The sequence below is a fragment of the Monoraphidium neglectum genome, assembly GCF_000611645.1.
Source record: "Monoraphidium neglectum strain SAG 48.87 unplaced genomic scaffold scaffold00015, whole genome shotgun sequence".
In the NCBI taxonomy this organism is placed as follows: Eukaryota; Viridiplantae; Chlorophyta; class Chlorophyceae; order Sphaeropleales; family Selenastraceae; genus Monoraphidium; species Monoraphidium neglectum.
The window spans coordinates 27,737-48,481 of record NW_014013612.1 but is presented as its reverse complement, the minus strand read 5'-3'; the positions used below and the strand labels follow the sequence as shown (position 1 = coordinate 48,481).

Sequence of the window (20,745 nt, the reverse complement as noted above, 5' to 3'; positions counted from 1 at the left end):
GCCGAAATGACGTGTACTGTACAAGCTCCAAGCTTTACAGCCGGCGCTGCGCAACAGTACAGCAAAGCGCGAATTGCCTGCACCCTCATCATGATGGTGCGCACGCTGCTTGGTCAGTGGAAACGAAAAGTGGCGGGACAGACCACAAACAAACGTAGGACGCGGCACAGGGTGCAGGGGCCCCGGCGGCCAACTCATGGGAGTTGACGCAGCATGCGGACCAAAACATCACACCAGCACGGCGACTGCATTTGCCAAAGCCAGCGGCTTGAAGCCCAGGGCGTGCGTTCCCCAACAACTCGAAAAAAGAGAGGCGACAGCCAACAGCCAAGCGCAGCACCTTACAGCCTGCTGCCCCAGCGCTGCTCCATGTGCAAAACACCACCGGCCACCACTGAAAGCATTGACTTGAGTGTGCAGCACCGCCCGCACATCACATGTATGGGATGCGCGGATCAACCGTGGGCTCTGCCAGCAGCGCCTCAGCGTCGATGTAGGCCGGAAGCCCCTTACCCACCTGGCCGCCGTGCACAAACGAGTCGCCAAACACAAAGTATATGCCGCTGAACAGCAGGGAGATGGCGAGGATGAAGGGCGCGAATGCCAGAAAGACGCTGCCGCCCAGCTGCAGCAGCTGTGAAGCGCGGGGGATGAGGCCCTCCAGGCCCTCATTGACCATCGCGATAGAGCGCTCGCGCTGCCCAGACTCGCGGTCCACGTCTCCGGAGGATGGCCCCTCCCGGCTGCGGCTGCCAGGGATTGAGCCGCGAGGCGTCGGCTGCTGGAAGGGATTGCTGCTTTGGCTGCTGCTGCTGCTGCCGGTACGGTTGCGGGAGGATGTGGTGCCGGCGGGGCTCGATGACGTCACGCCGCCGCCGTTGAGCCCTCGCCGAGCAATCTCGTCCTTGAACAGGTCTTCATACGACCGCTCTGCATGGGTTGGTAGTTCAGGAGGGTACAATGCTGTCAACAAGGGGGAGGAGGGCGGGCTTTCGTGCCTGTGGAGGCGAAATTCCATGACCTGCGCCTGCAAGCGTGTGCCGCTGGCAGGAGGCAGCGATGTGAAGCCGGGCGAGTGGCGGCATGTCGATTGCCGCGGATACACCGCTCTACGCCTGCAGGCGCGCCCAATTTTCCTGGCCCGTACAGAAGGTTGCCAATTACAAATCGCTGGTCTCACGGCCTCACGCCACCGCTCGCGCCCCACACTGCATGCGCGCCACGTGCGTCCTACACATCGCCAAGATCCATTCACGCCGCGCACGCCAAGCTGCGGCTCAGCTTCGGGTACCAACGAACGGCAAAAGCGTACCTGAAGCGCCCGGTTCGTCGTCCTTGTGAGCCCTGGCTCGTGCAAAGGGCCGAAGTGCGAGGGTGGGCCTTAAGCGCGGTCCAAAGCAGGGCCGCGCCCCACCTGCACCGACAGAGCTGGTCTGAAGCTGCATGTGCTCAGTGCTAGACGGTGTGGTATTCAGATCAGGGCACGCTGATCGCGTGAAACTCGCGGGAAGAAAGACGATGGCGACAGCGCTCGGAAATTATAGGCAGACCTGGTGGGGTGCAAGGGCAAGTTTCCGTGGCTCGCGAACGTCTGGGCGACCTTGCACAGTATGAAGGGAGAAGCTGCTGCACCCCGCCCGAGCAGCCCAGGGAGCTAGCAGGGGTCCCCTTCCGTTTCCCCCGACCCTTGAAGAGCTATATTTCGGATTGCAATGCGCAGTGATCGTGCTTGCCGCTGGCCGAGCGCTCACTAGCCCAGAAGTCAACATCGAGGCACCCAATCACTGTTCTCAGCTGTGGCAGCTCTGATTAGGTCTAGGAGCATTCAATCCGCGATATACCGGGCTGGTGGGAGGCTCCAGCCATGCTGCAGCAGCCCCCGCCGTCGCCGTTGGCGACCCCGCACATCAACCTGGTTCGCGCTGCTGCAGAGGTGCGGTGCAGCGAGCCGCTGGAGGCCTGCACAGCCGTGCTCTGGTACTACAACGCGCTAGAAATAGCCAGCAGCAGCTGTGCGCGGATCGGGGCCTGGGAACAGCTGCGCATGATCACCACCCGCACTGCGCAGTCAAACACCCCTCCCTGTTCCGCTGCGCAGGCTTACGCCCAGAGCAGCCGCAGCAGCCTGGTGCGGCTGCAAGAGGTCTGGCAGGTGGGCTTACTCAACGGGACGTGGCCTGTCCCTGCTGCCGTCCAAGCGTTGGCCCCATGCGCTCGCCCCACTGCCAACCCGACGAGGAGGCGCGCAGCGGCGTCATTACGCTGTGCACCAATCAGTGTTGTCGAGACACGTCTGCTTGTCCGGTCTGCCCTCTCACTGCTGCACAGTTGCGCATGTGCGGAGACGGGCAGGTGGTCCACGCGTCCAATCCTTGCTCACCTGCACTTGCTCCTTCCCCGGCCCCAACAGGATATCGAGCTGCCCCAAGCCCAGCAGGTGGCCGTGCTCGAGGACATCATATCGCGCGCCCACTTGGTCTGGGAGGAGGCCGTCGCCGCCGCGGAGGCGAAGCAGCAGCGGCTGAGGGGGGAGGTTGAGGAGGCGCTGCGGGAGATTGCGGGCATCAAGGAAGAGCTGGGGGATGACGTCATGCGGCGGGGCGCGCAGGCGGAGCTCGACCAGCTCAAGGTGGGGCGCGCACCTGGGTCTGGGGCTTGCGGGGCGGGAAATGACCGGGGTTGGGGGTGTCGGGTGCCATCTGTTGTTCTGTGACAAACCCGACGGGGCAGTGGCGCAGCTGGTGCTGCTGCTGCTGCTGCTGCTGCTGCTGCCGCCGCCGCTGCTGCTGCTGCTGCCGATGCTGCTGCTGCTGCTGCTGCTGCTTCTGCTGCTGCTGCTGCTGCTGCTGCTGCTTCTGCTGCTGCTGCTGCCGGCGCCGCTGCACCACTAGCAGCGATCGAGGTGCCATCAGCACCCGCATGTTGGCACCACACCCCGGCCGCCCCATCCCGTCAAACCTCTGAATGGCCAGGGCGAGGAGCGCGTGCACAAGACGCTGTGCGCGTGGCGCGGGGAGGTGCTGCAGAAGGCGGCGTACTGGCGCAACTGCCGGCTGCAGAGGCTGGGGGAGTACGACGAGCTGCAGGTGCGGGATTAATCGAAGATAGGGTTTGAATGGGCGTCGCGCAGGGTTGGGGGCCACTGGATGTAGCAGAAGGTGCTAGTGGGGCCTTGAGACCAGCTGCCCAGGACAAGGCGCAAGTCGTGCAGTCCGCCAGGCCAACGTTTCGCGGGATCTCGCCTGCACTGAGGCTTTTGGGTTGCGCATGGCTGAGGCCCCTGGGCGGCCACTTGCCCACCCGGTGCCCATCCCTTGCAACCGCAGGCCCTTCTGCGGCAGGCGCGCGCTCAGATAGGCCGCGCACAGCCGGCTGCCCCGGAGCGGCCCAATATTAGCCGCGCCACCATCGAGTACCTGCGGCTGGAGCTGGACAAGCTGCGGGCAGAGAAGGTGCAGGGGTGGTTGGTTCACTGGAGGGTGGAGTGGTTGGTTCCTAGAGGGCGGGAGGATCTCAATGTGTGTCACGTTGAGACGGGGGAAGGGGTGTGAGTCAGCCACATTTGAGTGCGCAGACATCGGGATCGTAGCGCTGGGCATTCCCGTTCTGCATGCCCACACCTCGCGCGCCGCGCCATGTACGCCCCTCGTAACCAGGAGCGCCGCGAGGAGCGGCTGGGCGTGATGACGCAGCAGCTGCGGGGTGTGTGCAGCGAGGTGGGGGAGGAGGCTGAGCTGGCGTTGGCGGAGGTCCACGGCAGCCTGGCCCTGCTGGGGTGAGGGGGAAGGGGGGGAGCGCACTGGTGGGGAGATGAGGGTTGGTCAGGGAACCGGGAGGGTGTCGCCGTCAGCTGGTAGGGGGACAAAGGGCACGACAGGATCACCCCAGAGGCAGGTGGTGGGTCGCTGTGGAAACAGGGGCGGGCTCTGGGGCGTGTGTTGACTAGTGCATGAGTAGAGCTGCAGCTGCGTCGTGTCCTGCCAGACAGAGAGTGGGCAGTGGGCGGGGGCTGCAGCGTCCAGCGGCCAGCGCTGACTGGTTCATGGCGTGACTGGGCCCCGTGCTGCAGGGACTCCACTGCGCGCCAGGTGCTGCGGGATGTGTACAAGCTGGCAGGCAGCGCGGCCGCACCCCCAGGCAGCTCATCGCAGGTGGCCAGGCCGGGGGTCAGGGCGCGGGTCTGCTCCTAGCAATCATATTGATACCGGCAGGAGGGCACCGCATGGCGTGTGGAATTTTGAGCAGCAGCCGTCGGCGTGCACCGTGTGCGCTTGCGCGTTCCTGACCTGGCAGGTGCGGCTGGAAGGCACGATCCGCATGCTGCTGTTGCCCGACCGCCCCTCGCGCCCGCCCTGCACACTGCCAGGTCGACCTGAGTGATGAGACCATGGCGCGGCTGCACCAGAAGCTGGACGCCCTGGGCAACCTCAAAGTGGGGCCGGTGCCAATGACTTCGCGCGGCCTGCTGGCCGTCGCCGCTTTCTCTGTATGGCTGACTAGGGATTTCGATGGTGCAGCCGCGCCCCTTGGCTCTCAGCGCCACGTCCCAAAGACAGATCCAGCCTTAAGGTCGGCTCGTGCGAAGTTGCTGACCGTGGCGCCGCCGCGCCGCACCCCCGCAGGCCCAGCGCTCTGCCCACGCGTCCGAGCTGATGGCGATCCTGCACTCCCTGTGGGACGCCTGCGGCGTGAGCCCCGACGCCCACGAGCGCGCGGCCCTGTCTCGGCTGATGGGCGGCCCGCTGCGGCTGCACACGCGCAGCCTTGAGAAGTGCATGGCCGAGGTGCGGCGGTGCGAGGAGGCCAAGGTGGCGCAGATGCTGGAGATCGTCAACGCCAAGGCCAGGTGGGGGCGGCGGGGGTCGAGGCTGGGCGGGGACTTGAGCTGCGCCTGGGTGTGCGGGCAGGCGGTGCGCTGGCTGGCTGCTGTGCACGGCGTGTGCACTGCAATGTGGTGTCACCTGGGTACAGCCCAGGCACCAATCCAAACCCACTCACCCTGCGCACCCTGCGGGTCGATCGATGTGTTGGATCAACCCTCGACACAACACCACACTCACCCGCTCTCGCGCGTCCCTCCTTTCCCCTGCCGCCAGGGAACTCATTGACCTGTGCGCCGAGACGCACATCGCGCCGCCAGGCGGCCTGGGGCCCTGCATCGCAGCCCTCAACGCGCCCCAGGGCCGCTCCCCCGGGGCCGCGGCCGACCTGCTGACCAAGCTCGTGCGCATGCTGTCAGAGGTGCAGGTGAGGCGCCCGGGGATTTGGCCTGGCAGGGCAGGGGTGTTGAAGGGATGACCCTTGGGGCTATCGGTGGGGTTGCTGTGGCTGGCGTGATGGAGGGCGACCTATATTGCGGATGCGAGCGTGAGGCACTGCGCTGCACCAGCTGCCGTGCTGCGGGGCCCGCCGCCACATGAGTGGCTCTCGCTGGCTACCGTCAACCAGTTGATCTGCGTTGGGTGCGCCTGCGCTGCGCCGCATTTCCGCAGGTGGTGGCTGCCAAGCGCTCCGCCATCATCAGCGGCATCAACGAGGTGGAGGAGGCGCGGCGCGAGGAGGCCTGGCTGTGCGCATTTGAGGCGGACGAGGCGCGCTACAAGGTGCAGCCCGAGTGCCAGGGCGTGGGCGTGCGTGCGTGTATGCGTGTGTGTGTGTGTGTGTGTGTGTGTGTGTGTGTTGTGCGTGCGTGCGTGTGTGTATTGCGCATCTGCCGTTGCAGGTCAAGGGCTCGGCCGGGAAAGCGGGTGAGCGCAGGGCTCCCAGGCGCATCTCACCTGCACCTTCGTGCCACAGATCCTCACCCCTCCCACCCGTTTGTTGCCCCAGGGCCGCGACGCCAACAAGAAGCTGCAGCGCGCCATCAAGGCCCAGAAGATGCGCGAGAGGCTGCCCGCCATGTCGGGGGCGGTGCGGCGCGGCCTGGCGGAGTGGCGCGAGACCGAGGGCGCGCCCTTCCTCTATGACGGCCGCGACTACGACGTGAGGGGGGGGGGGCGGGGCCACGGCAGGCGGACTGTCGGATGCGCGATGGAGGCCTGCTCCAGAGAGGGGCGTGCAGGCATGGGGCTCTTGCGCGCGGCGCAGCTTTATGCGGCGAAGCCGTGGACCCGCTCTCGCGCGTTGCACTGCATCGGACGTCACGCTCATCATCCGCCCCCTTCCCCCCCTCCCCGAATGAAAGGCTCTCCTGGAGGAGCTGGAGCAGCGGCTGGACTTCCTCGCGCAGGAGAAGGTGGCCAAGAGCGCCGCACGCCGCCAGGCCGGCCCCGCCCCCGCCCCCGCCTCCGCCGCTCCCTCGCCCACGCCCACAGGGCGCCTGGGGTCGGCGGCGTCGGCGCCGGCCCAGGGCGCTCCGCGGACGCCGCTGCCAAAGGGCATCTCCACGCGGCAACTGCAGGAGCGTCACTCCATCGCCATCGTGGGCGGGTGCGTGTGGACGTGCACCTGCACGTGGGTTTGCGTGCGTGTGTGTATGTGTGCGCGCACGCGCGCACAACTGTGAGAGTGTGGGCTAGGGACAGGGCAGAGGCCAAAGGGAGGGGCAGCCTGCATGGCTATGCCGTCCCGACAGGGCTGCACCAGCCAGGGTGGCAGCAACTCTGCACATCTGCCTCCTCAGCCGTCCTGAGCACCCTCGGCACTCGTGTGGCCTCTGCTGTCCTTGGCCCCACAGCATGGGCCCATGCAGACGCACCCCCCACACACGAATTCGCGCACACAGACGACTCACACACACGCACGCGCGCACACACACAATCCCACTTCCAGGGGCGCGACAGGGCGCGAGCAGGCCCAAGTGATGCGCAGCAGCGGCCAGCTGGCCGTGAAGGCCACTCCCTCACGGGCAGGCGCGCGCACCCCACCCCCCGGCGCCCGCACGCCCCCTCCGAGCGCCACGCGCACGCCGGCGGCGGCGCCGGGCGCGACACCCAGGGGGCCCGCCGCCAGCGCCCGCCTGGCCGACATTTTCAACCGTTCCCCGCTGCAGCAGAGCGTCCCCACCCTCGAGGCCGCCACAGTGGCCGCCGAGGCCGCCGCCGCGGCCACGACCAGCGACGGCGGCGCGGCGGCGCACGGCGTGCGCACACCCACGCCGGATGTGCCGGGCGGCGGCCACGCCAGGGGCGGCGGTTGCGGCAGCCAGGAGGGCGGCGGCCCTGGCGCAAGGGGCGAGGACCAGGGTATTGGGGACATGTACCGCCGCCTTGTGGCACAGACCGGCGGCAGCAAGCAGGCGGCGGCCGCCTCGCCGCCTTCTGCGCGCGGGGGCGACCAGGGCGCGCACGCCGCAGCGGCTGGGACGCCGCCGTCGGCTGGGCGGGGCGGTTCTCGCATCCCGCAGCCGCAGTTTTGAGCGCTGCATGCGCTCGGCGTGCGGCCCGCTGGTCAAGACTTGTACGAACGACACCAGACAGCGGCCCAAACGATATGCTTTGACAGCGCCGGGACGTACTCGGCCGTGCTGAGCGGCCACGTCTCGCTGACGGCACAAGGCCAGGCGGCTGCACTGCCGGTCCAATTTGCTGCCTTGCACACAGACTCATCCCGCAGCTTTTCAGGATGACTCACGGCCCTGCTAACGGTCTTGGCAGCTGGCACCTTGCTCAAGTAGACTAGTTTGACGGGTGTGGTGTCCTTGACAAGGAGAAACCTCTATTGGCGCCTTTACTGCCGGTGTGCCTAGGACTGGGCTTTGCTCTGGGTCTTTCTGGGTTGATCTTGCCTGTGCTGCAGCGCTGCACTGTGATCCTGAGGGGTTGGGCAGAGGCCTGTGATGCATGTGCGCGCGGACAAAACTGTAACGCGCCAAAGTGGCACGCCCTTGTGACAGGAATGTTGTTGTTTTACAGCCAGACACCCAAACAGCAACATACAGCTATACAGAAGCATTGCACAGCACACGCCCTGGTCAGCCCTGGTTGTGGCGCTGGGCTTGTGTGGGGTGGGGTGGTGATGATAAGAACGCAAGTCTCATTGAAACACTCTGGCTGGGCTGTCTGCCAGAGGGGTTGACAGATTGTAAGGTGATGGATGGGAGGGCTACACAAGCCACACCCCATGGGATGGTGGGGTGCCGTGACGAGGGATGGTGTGGCACAGAGCAGTGCTTTGCCCGGGTGCCGCTTTGCACAAAAATTTGATAATGACTTGAAGACCACTGCAGGAGCGTCCCTGAGAACGCGTCATCACCAGGAACACAGTGGCCGTGGGGTGAGGGGCTCCAGCAGTAAACAAACTAACCACGGCCGACGGCTTGCCCTCACACAAACACACACTATGTGCAACACCAGTGGCATTGCGCCTCAACAATCAGCAACGCAGGAGTGCTGTGCCGATGCAGCAAACTCCCTTGCGTTCCAGCAGCGCCGACAATCGTCAGTGCTGCCATCATTTGCGTAATCCGCCCTCCCTCACCAGCACAGTTCCACCAGCACTGTTCCGCAATGTGGCGTCAATACCTCACCCCCCCTCCGGCAGACTCGAACGAAATGAGCCCGCAAGGCGCCTTGCAAAGCAAGACGACAAAGCTGGGATTGTGATCGGCCGAAAGTGAACACGTCTCTGCTTCTTGGCAGCCAATCCATGAGCCACTGATGCCCTGGGTGCGCCAGGTCTACCATCAACGCATTGCAGCGGGGCGCAGCCGCCTCACCACAAAGCGGCCCACCTCTCAAGCCGATGGCGCGGCGCTGCGCGGCACCACGCGCACAAAGACGCCCTCCGCGGGCGACATGGTGATGCCCGTGCGCACGCGCAGGGGCACCTGTCCGGGCGCCAGCTCAAAGGTGAAGTTGCGGTACAGCTGGGCCAGCGTGAGGCGCGCCTCCTGCAGGGATGAGGGGGCCGAATCGTTGCAAGGCAGGGCTGTTGCCGACAGGGATCGCGCGTGATTACATGATGCAAAAATGCCGCAGCTGCGACCGCATGACGATCCTCACGGGTGGGGCAGTGCTTGGCTGATTTGGCTGATTGAAACGCGTGAGCGCGAGCGGTGCCACACACGGAGGCCTGGGGTGAGCCATGGGCAGCACAGGCAATGATGGCGGGATCACCTGCAGGGCGAAACGGTACCCGATGCACATACGCGCGCCCGAGCCTGGGAGGGAGGGTTTGCGCCGGTGTGTTGTGCAGAGGAGCAGCGTCAGCCCTGGCAATAATGCCTAGACGGCAAATCATCAGGGGTGTGTGCGACAAGCTGCATGGTCGTTCGGTGGGCTTTGACTGTAATAATGCCTTCCCAGGGGAGACCTGCTGACTCTAGAAGGCAGCTGCTTTGGGGCGCCTCACCGAAGGGCAGGTACGCGTTGGGGTTGGTAGCCGCCAGGTCCTCGTGGCCCTTGTGTTGTGTGAGAGGGTGAAAGGGGGGTGTGAGGAAAGGGAGGGGGTGTCGGAGGGTGTGTGTGGAAATGGCCGGCAGCATGCTCTTGCCGAGAATGGCACGAGGCCAGCACGCGGCAATAAATCACGTTTGACAAGCACGCCTGCTGGATGCCCGGCACAGCCCCAGACGACACATGTGTACGGTGGTCACACACGCACGCACACACCCCCACATCCAGACGCGCACGCGCGCGCACCTTGATCCAGCGCTCTGGCAGGAAGGCGTCCGCCTTGGGCCAGTATGCGGGGTCCCGCTGGATGGAGTAGGTGGCCACCACCACCGTGGCGCCGTCAGGGATGGCATAGCCCCCCAGCTCAATGGCGCCGCGCGCCTCGCGCATGGTGGAGGCGCCGGGGGGGTAGAGGCGCAGCGCCTCGTCCACCACGGCGGCGGTGTAGGGCAGCTGCGTCCAACAGGGTTTGGGATGTAAGTAAGGGGCGCGCCTGCCAGGGTGCCGTCTGCCAGAGTCGCTGCATCGTTGAGCGACGAAAGCCCCTGCAACGCTGCTGACGCCCGGCGGCAGCCCTGCAGCTAATGACAAGTCCCAGCAGCGAGGTTTAGGCTCAGCGCCCTCAGCCGTTTCGAAACATTCAACCCGTTACTCCTCCAAACGCACACGCACACGCGCATGCTTGCGCAGGCGCGGGTACACACACACACACACACACACACACACACACACACACACACACACACACACACATACACAAACAAAAAAACACGCCCCTGAGCCGCCATCTCTGTCCCCCTCTCACGTGGTCCAGGTCGTCCACGGTGACCTCGCGCCCCGCGGGCCCCCCCAGGGCGTCCAGCTCAGCCAGCACCCTGGCCTGGGCCTCGGGGTGGGCTGCCAGGCAGTAGATGGCGTACGACAGCGTGTTGGCCGTGGTCTGGAGGGGATGTGCAGGGGTGCCGAGGATGCATGGGCTTGAGATAAGTTTGAAGGGATGCCGGACGCTGCCTGAGAGGATTGACCAGTGGTGGTGTGCCCCCGCCCGCGCCAGGAACGGCAGCATTTCCCAAGCACCCCTGCTGCAGCGTGGTGGGCGGCGCAACACAATATGAAGCAGCAGCGCGCCCGGCCCACCTCGTATCCTGCGAGCGTGAACACGTTGGCCTGCGCCGCCATCTGCCTGTCGCTGAGGGCGTGGCCCTCCTGGTCGCGCGCCGCCAGCAGCAGCCCCAGGAAGCTGCCGGGCGACACGCCCACGGGGCGGTGGGCGGCGGAGGCCGAGGGCCCGGCCTGCGGTGAGGAGGGGACGACGGGGCTGGCGGCGCCACTCTGCGCGGCGTGCTGCTGCTGCTGCTGCTGCTGCTGGCGCGCCTGGTGGGCGCGTGTGTCGCTGATCAATGACAGGCTGGTGCTCTTCAGGGTCTTGCGGGCCTGTTGGAGGGCGGCATGCGTGAAGGCAGGAGCTGGGTGCAGCACGCCAGGACGTCAAAACTGCCAACCGGCTGGTGCAAATATCCCGATCCCAGGTCTTTTGCGACGACAATTTTGCAACAACAAACACGCGTGCGACAATTTTTTATGGTTGTTTTCGCCGGTTGTGTCCTCCCCCCCCCCTGCCCTCACGTGGACAAGGCGCTTGTAGCGCGCATCAGGGAACACCGCCACCAGCAGCTGCAGCACCGGTACCAGCACCGGCATCAGGTGCGCCGCCACCAGGTACCGCGTCGCGTTGCCAATCTCGCTGCACTCAAACATGTCCGCCGCGGCCTGGACCAGCGCAGCTCCGCCGGACCTGCTGCGCATGCGTGCAGGGGCGCCGTCCCCCTGCCCAGGCTGGGCCGCCTCCTGCCCCACCGAGCCCCCCTGCCCCTCCTCCTGGGCCAGCAGGTCAAAGTCAACGCCGTACGCGGTCGACCCCACGACAGACATTGTCATGCGCCCGACCTCCCTCCAGATGTTGATGGCGGGCGCGCCGCTCCCTGCCGCGTCGCCCTCCTGCGCCGCGGCCAGCCCGCGCAGTCGGGCCACCAGGCGGCGCGTCTCAGACGCCATGACTGGGGCGTAGCCGTGGAGGGACTCCGAGTGGAAGGTGGGCTGCCACACCTTGCGCAGCATGGACCACATCCCGTCGCGGCTGAGGAACAGGCCCTCCATCACTGACCGCAGCACCTCCCCTGGTGGAGGTGTGAGGGGGGGGGGAGGAGGGGTCCGGCGGGATGGGGGAGGATAGGGAGGGGGGAGGGATTTGTTGGGGTGAGCTCTGTGCCGGTGAGCCGCCGGGCGCAGTGGCAGGCGGCAAAGCAGCGGGCGTCGCCGCTGCCATCGGCTGGAGCCTGGTGGCGTGCGACAACGCAATTCGGCTCAGAAAGTATGAGCGGTGCGCCACAAGCCACGCGCTGCAGCTGCTGGCGTGCCGCCTGGCAGCAGCACAGCGTCGCACACCACCTCGCCTAGCAAAAAGCAGTGGCGGCAGGGGGCCATCGCGCCCGCGCCTTAGCCCACCTCTGGCGAGGGGGTTGGTGAACCCAAACGGCCGGTTGAGCAGGCGGTAGTTGGCGCGCCGCCCCATGTCCGCGTCGGCGACCACCACCCAGGGCCGCGCGCCAAACCAGACCTTGAAGACGGGGCCGTACTGCGCGCGGCACCTCTCAAACAGGGCGTGGCTGCCCTCCGCGATGATATCCGGCAGGTTGCCGACCAGCGGGCGGTACGCGGGGCCGGGGATGTGACGGTAGCGCCAGCGCGCGTAGGGGTTGGTGAACAGCACCACCAGCAGCGCCTGCGCGGGGGCGGCGGTGGCGGCGGCGGCGCGAAGCGCTTGCACTGGTGACAACCGCGCAAAGTGTGAGGAGGCGGGGGCGGAGCTGGCGGAGAGCAGCTGAGGCGGATGCCGAGAGGCGGAGCATGGAATGCTCCATCACCACACATGCTAGTGGCTTCTTTGCGCGACTGCTGTGAGGCGGCTGTGGGCCCAAAATGGGGCTGTGTGTGGCTGGCCATTCCAAGATGAGCAGAGCCGTCCGGGACCAGCTAGTGCGACGGCACACGCCCCATGTCAGCGCTGCGCCGAAAGCGCCGACATGTTCCTGTTGCCTCCATGTATGTCACAGCAATTGTGCTGCTTTGCGGGGCTCACCAGGACACATAAGAGGACGCACTTGATCACCGGGACGCCGTGTAGCACGTGGGCAAGTGCGCCGAACGCGGCAAGCACCCCAAACACCACAACGCGCTCTCGTTCTTCTGGCGTCATAGTTATATGATTGCTTCGCGCGCTCCGTGTCTAGCACCGCCGCGGCGCAGGCTGGTGGGCACCTTGCTTGACAAGTGCGCGACTCGGCGTATCTAAAGTATCAACGGTGTTGCAGTTGAAACCAACAAGTGATTAAACAATCATGAAGGTCCCGGCAGAAGGACCATGAACCAAGCGTACACAGCCGAAAAAATGGCATGGAGGATTACCCCACCAAAACGAGGCTAGGTCACAACTTCTGTATGTCACACTAGAAAATCGGCTATTTCTGTAAAACATCCTCCTTCGCCGCCCAGGCACAGTCGTGTTACTGGTTGACCATTGCATTGATGGGTTGACAAGATGGGTCCAGGTGATTACCTGAACAAAGCTCACCACGACGCAACGCATCGAGGGATGCGTCCTGCGACTTTACTCACAGGCTCGCCGAAAATCGTGTATGGGCACGCCAGCACATGTAGCAGGGTGCGTGCCGCCAGCTGACATGCGGGCAGGCCGGGAGTGTGCTGTTATCTGGCCGCAAGGTGTCAGGATGGCGGGCTTGTGCCAAGCGGCACGCGCCTGCGCCTGTGGCCTTTTCGCTGCTGACATGCAACCTGCGCCCGTCCTGGCGGTGACACGCGCTGGACATCTGGCAGCGCACATGCAAGTTCCGCAGGCATGCATCATGCATAGCACGGATTCTTGGTATGAGTTGATAGACAAGGCCGATACATATGGTACCCGATGAAACAATTGTTCAATGCCGCGCAACCTTCTGCGCCCCCTTTCAACCTATTGCATAAGGACACCAGATGTATTCACCCAATGTATTTCAACTTCCAGCACAAGTGAGTCAGCCGCCTCCAAGACTTGGCTGGCTGGCATACATGGGCTGCTCTTGCATGAGGTCACAGCCTCAGGCTAAGATGATCCATGATTAACTCTGCATACAAATATCTCTCAACGTCCAAAGCATGCCAGGGTTTTGGGCGTTTCCTGATTGGCTGCGCCAGTAACTTTCCGGGCTCTCCCCCCCCCCCCGGTACAACGCTCACAACTGGATGAACACCAAGCTTGGAACTCCCTGATGTCTCTTTACAGACAGGTTTATCAAGCTTGTACCACGCAGTTGCGCTGTGAAGGGGCCCTGCAAGCGCATTGCCTGCAAGCGGCGCCTGGTGCATAGCACCGCCCGCCGCCCGGCACATCATTGCGTGAGCGACGTGTTGGAAAAGCGGACAGCCATCACCAACTACGTCTGGGCGAGGTCACACGTGCGCAGAGCGGCAGCACACCCGAAGACAACCACAGCTCGAGCTGGTGACACTGCTACAGCAAAGACCACCATTCAATACCATTAAACAGGCAGTTCAGACATCGTATCAAGGTGTGGGGCAGAGCTTTTCATGTATATGTACGCGTCTTATCAGAGGAAAGAGTGTCAAGAGCCTCGTTAGCGCGCGGCTTCGACACGGCCAGCAGCGCGGCTGCTGCGCAGGTGCACAAGTGCAACGAATGCACGGCACCGCCGCAACGCTTGAGGAAGGGCGCGGCGCAAGACCAATCTGCTTATGATCATTTCGAAATCGATTTCAATATCAGTCCGCGCCCCGCACAGACCGTTGCGTACTGAGCAGCTTGGTGGATCGGCACGGCCCTGGTCCAGCACGCTCTAAAACGTGTAAAAAGGGTGCAACAACCCCCTTGGACTTCTTTGAACACAGGAATGGGGCCTATAGCAGCAGTGCTTGAGGTAAGTAGTTTTTGCAGCAGCGCTTCAGCACACAGCGGGACCTCCGCTGACATGTTTTATTTGACATCAACGTAGGGTTTACTTCCAAATGGCAAGGAGTTGATGGCGGTTCTCCGGGCATTTCTCCAGGCAGAGCCGGTGAGGCAACGGCGTTTTTCGGCGCGAGCGAGCCCGTAAAATTAGAAAGTTGCGGGTGACACATGCAGGAAATGTATTTGTGTCGGTGCCAGCACCAGCGGTGAACAGGCGGCAGCTCGAGCGTGCGCTCTCTTGGTTTCGCGCAGGCCATGGTGGCGTGCGCGGCGGCGCTACTTTTGGCGGGCGCTCTTCTGTGGCGCCTGGTGACGCGCCGCCGTGTGTTTCTAGTGGACTACTCGGTCTACCGAGCGCCTGACAGGTAATCAGTTCGTGCCAGGCACCTGCTTCACATGCGGCGGTTGGTCACGCACACACACCTGGCAAGCAAAAGCTGCCAGGCAAAATTTGCTGCATCGGCAGACACAGACCTCAGACACATCGCTCTGGCCTTGCGAGAACTTCAAGACATTTCTGGGGCGCAAATTCTGCTGATATCGCGCGATTAGGCCCAGGCGGTGCCATCTCGATGATAGTTGTCATATGAGGAGGAGGCATGAAGGCCCAAGCACTGGCGTCTGAACGGCGCTCAGCACCTGCAGCGGCGCAAACCACAGGGGGGGCTGACAGGGGCTGCGTGGAAAATTCTATCATGGCGAAAGCAGCTTGATTACTCACTCAGACTATGGCTGAGTGTTGACGGCAGGTGCTGCATAGGGCCCAGGCAGCACAGCATGTAGTTGTAATGCTGGCAGATTGGCCCTTATGGGTTGGCAGCGGGTCAGCTCAGCAGTGACGGTTTGGCTTGAAGCACAGTGTATGAGTCCAGCTTTTGACGCGACCTTCCAAGGCAGCCATGCAAGCTGTAGGCATGCGCACACCCTTGAGCACACTGTGGGTGTCAGCACACAGGTCTGCACCAACTGCTCTTGTGTGCAAACTTTCTCCACACAAACACATGCACGCGCACACTCACTCACACACACACACACTAGTAGTCATGTTCCTCTCCCTCTGGTGCTTACTCATAGCCCTGTCTTGACCCCTCCGCTATAATCCACCACCTCCCCGCCAAAACTCGCACCACTCCAGCTGGAAGGTGTCCAAGAAGGAGTACGACGTGATCGTGGCCTCCACCAATAACTTTGGCCCCGAGTCGCTGCAGTTCATGTCAAAGGTCCTGGCGCGCAGCGGCCTTGGTGACGAGACCTACGCGCCCCCGTCGCTCACCAACGTGCCCATGGACCTGACAATGGCATCCTGCCGCTTCGAGTTCGAGTCTGTCGCGTTTGGCGCGGTCAAGGACCTGCTCAACAAGGTCAATGTCAGCCCCAAGCAGATCGGCGTGGTCATCACCAACAGCAGCCTGTTCAACACCACGCCGTCCCTCAGCGCGACCATCATGAACCACTTTGGGATGGGATCCAACACCATCAACTACAACCTCGGGGGCATGGGCTGCTCAGGTGGGCTGGAAACTGTCAATCGTCTCGCATGTCCTTGCACGCGAGTCGGCCATATCCTGAGTCCGTTAGCTGCGCCGCTCCTGGAGGCACGCGCGCCTGCGCTCACCACACCCGCCCGACGCGTGTCGCCGGGTCACTCATCCCTACCGCAGCCGGCGTCATCGCGGCCGACCTGGCGCGCCAGATGCTGGAGATCTACCCCAACACCTACGCCCTGGTGGTGTCAACGGAGAACCTCACCTACAACTGGTACCCGGGGACAAACCGCGGCATGCTGGTCACCAATACCATCTTCCGCGTCGGTGGCGCCGCGCTGCTGCTCTCCAACAAGCGGAAAGACAGCCGGTGAGGGGGAGCGGGCTGCGCGCTATGGTGGGCCACAACACGCCTCCGCACATCCAACAGTCGCAGGAACAGCAGATGCAGCAGCAGCGGCATTGCTGGAAGCTTGTGCAGTGACAGTGGCAGCGGTGGCAGCAAAGAAGCAATCAAAGGCCAGTGAAACCAACAGCGGTGGCCGGGAGGGGTGTGGGGCGGAGTGTGGCAGTGCTGCAGCAGCCTCAGCGTTGGCAGTGACACCAATGGCGTTAAAGGCTTGTCGAAGTTTGCAGAGCTGCAACAGACACAATCAGCAACAGATTCCAAACATTTTTGAAGCCGGGCGTGGTCAGCTGCATGCGTGTGGCTGATAGCTGAGCCCCTTCCCTCACCTTCCACTCGCACCCCCTCCCCCTTCACTGCTTCCACTCGCACCCCCCTTCGACAAAAAAACCCCCTAAAAACCTAGGCGCTCCAAGTATGAGCTGCAGCACGTGGTGCGCACCAACCTGGCAGCCAACGACGCGGCCTTCAACTGCGTGTTTGAGGTGGAGGACGAGGCGGGCGTGAGGGGCATCCGCCTGGCCAAGGAGCTCATGGGCGTTGCAGGTGAGGCACCTGCAGCGGGATGGGTGGGGCTGTGGCTCGGGGGCTGGGGCATCTTGGACTTGCAGGTGAGCTGGCAATAACAATGGGCACGGTTCAGATGTCGATGGCGGTGTGTCAGGCCACTCAAGTCAGATGCAGCCAATGAGGAGGGGTTCCCCTGCCCCAGGTACACAAAAACCCCTCACTCCAGTGAGCTGGTTCAGGAGCATCAGTGATGGCCGCCGTGCTGACGGCCACCTCGTGCGCGACCCTTTGCTCATCCCTCTGTCATCCTTCAATTCTCCTCCCTCTCAGGCATGGCCCTGAAGACCAACATCACCACCCTCGGCCCCAAGGTGCTGCCAGTGACCGAGCAGCTGCTGTTTGCCGCCAACATGCTGGCTCGCAAGGTGTACGGCTCCAAGAGGGTCAAGGCGTACGTGCCCAACTTCAAGAAGGCCTTCAACCACATCTGCATCCACACAGGTGCGCGGCATGGGCATTTCATCTAACAGGCCAGCCACAGTGGGGGGTGCGCCTGCAACCTCGATCGCAGCGCCCCCCACATGACAGAGCCCTGATTCCCACAATTCCTGCGAGCCTGGAGCCTGGCCTCGTCTCACACCGACCCCTGTACGCCCCAAACCCCACCATAACCCTCTGACGTGAAGGCGGCCGCGCGGTGATTGATGAGATTGAGAAGCAGCTGACCCTGGGCCGCGAGACCGTGGAGCCCAGCCGCGCCTCGCTCTTCCGCTTCGGCAACGTCAGCAGCAGCAGCATCTGGTACTGCCTCGCCTACATTGAGTCATACCGCGGCCTCAAGCGCGGCGACACGGTGTGGCAGGTCGGCTTTGGCAGCGGCTTCAAGTGCAACAGCGCGGTGTGGCGCGCCAACCGGCGCATCCGGGACGCACACCCGGCATGGGAGGGCTTTGATGTGGCGCACATGTATGACCAGCTCGCCAAGATGACCTGATGGTGATGTCAGCCGTGGCGCACCTGTGGCGGCACAGGGCATGACGCCCAGGCACCCTGGTAGCTTCATATGCTGGGCGCTGACAGTTCAGCAGCGGGGGAGTTGTTGCTGTGCGGGATGGCGCTGCGACAGCTCTCACCCCGCGCCGCGATCGCGTGCCGGTGCTATAAGCGCACTCCACAATTGGGTTCGCAGCGCTTGCCCTGGCGAGCGGCCAGAACTGCACACATGTGCCCTAGTTTCATCAACATGTGCTCTGGGCAGAGTGGTATGCGCGACCCGCAACATTTTATTTGTGCCGCTCGTGGCCTTTGGCCCGCGCAAGGCTGGCCTGGCCAGAAACCCATTCCCACTCCTCGTGGGGTTGAGGTGTGCTGGCCGGGGTTGTGACCAGCCGGTGGCGGTGTCGGGTGCGCGTCTGCGGGGCCTCCCCGTCCAGGATGGCCTGCCACCCAGGATGCGCACATGTTTACCCGTCCACCCCCCAAAGACTGCAATTGGCTGTCGGCATCGCGCGCAGCCCTGGGCATCTCAGGTCTCATGTGCCCAGCAGAGCGGGACCCCCACGCCGTTGCAAGCATTGCTTTGTTATTCCCCACTTGGTGTTTGGCCGCGATCGCTTAATTGTTATTCGCGTGGTAGGCTGTTGGTGTAGGTCAGAGTGCAGTCGCCTGCCGCATGCACGGCGGGCACCCTCGTAGCCACCCCCGCACCCCCCCTGTGCACTGCACGCACGGGTCGTGCGGGGGCTGCCAGGGGACGGACCAGGGGGCTGGCCGCGGGCACGCCATTTGCCTTGCGGAGAGTAGCCCCCTGCTCTTGATCCCGGCCGGCCACCTCAGATGAGGGCGGAGTGGGTGGTGCAAAAGTTTGTGTGCAGCGATAACGCTGGCCTTGCAGCACCCCTCTGTATTATTGTTGGCAATCGCTTTGCGCAGCCCAACAGCGCGCGGCGCCAGCCCTGCCCCAGTGCCCTGTCTTGCCAGGGCGGTGTGCAAATCCACCCGCGGGTTGAAGCGCGCTCCTTGGTCTGCAGCACCTCGCTCCCTGGTGTAAACACACCCACATGAAGGCATGGCGACGTTGTGGGTTCCAGGGCATAGAAGGAGGTGCACTCAAAACATGCCGCCGCTGCTACGGCTGTGTCATCTCTGGTCAAGCCCAGATCCGCAGCTGTCGCAGGCTAACGAGACTGAGCATGCATGGGGGAGCCAAGTCACCATGCTGGGGGCCAGTGTTACCTGCCTACGTGGCGGCTGGCTGGTGCCACGCTGCGCCAGGGCTGCAGGCTTGGATTCAAGATCAAAATTTTGCACACGTTACCAAAGAACAAGGTAGGGGTGTCCAGGGCCCCCAACCAGTTAGCCCGCATGGCGCAGTCTTTAAGAGCTGAGCACAAGGGATGGGGCTGTCCGCTCTCATGCTGAATGATTCGTGGGAGCACGCATCACAGCATTCACCACCTTTGGGGCTTGTCCCCGCCGCGCAAGTGGCGCTGTGCTCCCCTGGATGGTGCGTGGCTGAGCTGGTGCTGAAAAGAGCGAGTTGCGCTCTGGCAACCAACAACGAGCCTGCCGTCCCAGACTAAGGAAAAGGAAACTCGAAACAGTTGCAAAGGTGGACCCTTTCCTCAATGATAAGAACTACTGAGCCCTCCCAGGGCCCCGGTAACACGCGAGCTGCGCTTTCAGGAACTACGGCCCGCTAGCTGAGCGCTGGACTGCGATGCACCGCCGATGCGACCCCGCCAGCCGGTGTCGCTGCGTGTGATTGTCGCGGCCTACCGTGCCTGCTGCGCTCATTCCCCGGCCTTGGCCCCTATTGCGCGCGCAAACTTGATGAACACCTCCTCCAGGGTGGCGTTGGCCACCCCCCAGTCCAGCACGCGCAGCCGCTGCGAGCTGCTGTCGGCCTTGGCCGCCGCCATCGCCGCAAATACGCCGCTGAGCGACACCTGGGGTTGCAGTGGAGGGGGGCGCCCAGAAAACAGGACAGCATGAGGCGCTGCGTCTGGCAGTGTTGGCCCATAGCCCAAGCCAAGGTGCCCCGTTATACAGCCCCTCCAGGAGTGGTGTGGGGAGGTGCAGTAGCATCACCCCTGCAGGTGCGAGTGCTGGCTCGAGACCCTGGGGGTGCAGGAGTGCCCCACAACGCGCACACCTCGTCGCTGGGCAGCTCGAACTTTAGGGTGCCGCCGACGCTGTAGGTGAGCCGCGCGTTGGGCGCAAGCCGCTCCACAAATGCGCGCGCCTGGGACTCCTGGCCCCCCGCCACTGTGAGTGTCATCACCAGATAGCCCCCATACCTGGGAGGGGTGACCATTCAGGGTTCATGGTTCAGTTCCAAAGGTGGGCTGTTGTTGGTCTGATTGTGTGTGGCAAGCACATGCAGTTGCGTAGTGCATGGAGAGCACAAACACACAACGTGTGCATGATCTCTTCGACATTACGCGTAGTGGGAAAGGGAGGGCGGCGGGCCACAAGCCCACGCGGAAGAGTAGGGCTTTGAGCCGCCAGGGAGTCCCGGCCCCACCTGCTGGTGATCTCCTTGGGGTTGCCAATGCAGACCAGCCGGCCGTCCACGAATATGCCCAGGCGGTCGCACAGGGTCTCGGCCTCCTCCATGGAGTGCGTGGTGAGCACAATGCCGCGACCGGCCTTGTTGCTCTTGACCACGTCCCACAGGTTGCGCCGCGATGCGGGGTCCAGGCCCTGGGGGTGAGGGGTGGGGGCCCAGAGAGGTGCGGGGCCATGCGGGTTGTGATGTTTGCGCAAGCTGGGTATGCAGGTCGTGCAGGGGTGCGGGTGCAGGGGGTGCAGCGCAACACGTGGATTGTGGGCAGCTCAGGCACGTCAGCCCGTCGCTCCCCTCCCGGGGACTGCACGTCTGAAGTGGTCACACTCGCATGGGCGGCGCCAGCACACAGGGCTTTGCCCTTCATCCTCTCTGTCACCCGCCCCTCCCCCCCCCCAAAAAACCTCACTCCCCAACAC

The 20,745-nt window shown here is 63.9% G+C and overlaps 5 protein-coding genes across 5 annotated transcripts in view; 2 read left to right on the top strand and 3 right to left on the bottom strand.

Annotated features, from left to right (window-relative positions):
- Positions 1–433: 433 nt before the first annotated feature.
- MNEG_0213 (hypothetical protein) lies at positions 434–1,445 on the bottom strand (the record flags this gene model as incomplete). The annotated part of the gene is made up of 2 exons (XM_014051309.1): positions 434–930; positions 1,415–1,445. 2 exons carry the CDS (start codon positions 1,443–1,445, stop codon positions 434–436), a joined length of 528 nt encoding a protein of 175 aa, XP_013906763.1.
- A 419-nt stretch (positions 1,446–1,864) lies between these two features.
- Positions 1,865–7,357, top strand: MNEG_0212 (hypothetical protein; the record flags this gene model as incomplete). Its single annotated transcript, XM_014051308.1, has 14 exons — positions 1,865–1,933; positions 2,099–2,152; positions 2,411–2,629; positions 2,973–3,086; positions 3,327–3,452; positions 3,657–3,775; positions 4,070–4,151; positions 4,367–4,432; positions 4,623–4,846; positions 5,097–5,247; positions 5,493–5,603; positions 5,830–5,982; positions 6,185–6,429; positions 6,772–7,357. 14 exons carry the CDS (start codon positions 1,865–1,867, stop codon positions 7,355–7,357), a joined length of 2,319 nt encoding a protein of 772 aa, XP_013906762.1.
- Positions 7,358–8,674: 1,317 nt separating this feature from the next.
- MNEG_0211 (hypothetical protein) lies at positions 8,675–12,591 on the bottom strand (the record flags this gene model as incomplete). The annotated part of the gene is made up of 9 exons (XM_014051307.1): positions 8,675–8,830; positions 9,057–9,100; positions 9,292–9,340; positions 9,582–9,788; positions 10,141–10,275; positions 10,473–10,769; positions 10,962–11,512; positions 11,841–12,117; positions 12,475–12,591. 9 exons carry the CDS (start codon positions 12,589–12,591, stop codon positions 8,675–8,677), a joined length of 1,833 nt encoding a protein of 610 aa, XP_013906761.1.
- Positions 12,592–14,428: 1,837 nt separating this feature from the next.
- MNEG_0210 (3-ketoacyl-CoA synthase 11) lies at positions 14,429–17,752 on the top strand (the record flags this gene model as incomplete). The annotated part of the gene is made up of 7 exons (XM_014051306.1): positions 14,429–14,464; positions 14,611–14,723; positions 15,494–15,867; positions 16,020–16,212; positions 16,655–16,794; positions 17,089–17,259; positions 17,445–17,752. 7 exons carry the CDS (start codon positions 14,429–14,431, stop codon positions 17,750–17,752), a joined length of 1,335 nt encoding a protein of 444 aa, XP_013906760.1.
- Positions 17,753–19,550: 1,798 nt separating this feature from the next.
- The window catches only part of MNEG_0209 (hypothetical protein), a gene marked incomplete at both ends in the record, with an annotated part of 7,025 nt that continues 5,830 nt past the window's right edge, over positions 19,551–20,745 (bottom strand). The window contains 3 exons of the mRNA XM_014051305.1: positions 19,551–19,706; positions 19,913–20,057; positions 20,285–20,463. Of these exons, the coding sequence (XP_013906759.1) occupies positions 19,551–19,706; positions 19,913–20,057; positions 20,285–20,463 (480 nt within the window). The remainder of the gene's footprint in view (positions 19,707–19,912; positions 20,058–20,284; positions 20,464–20,745) is intronic.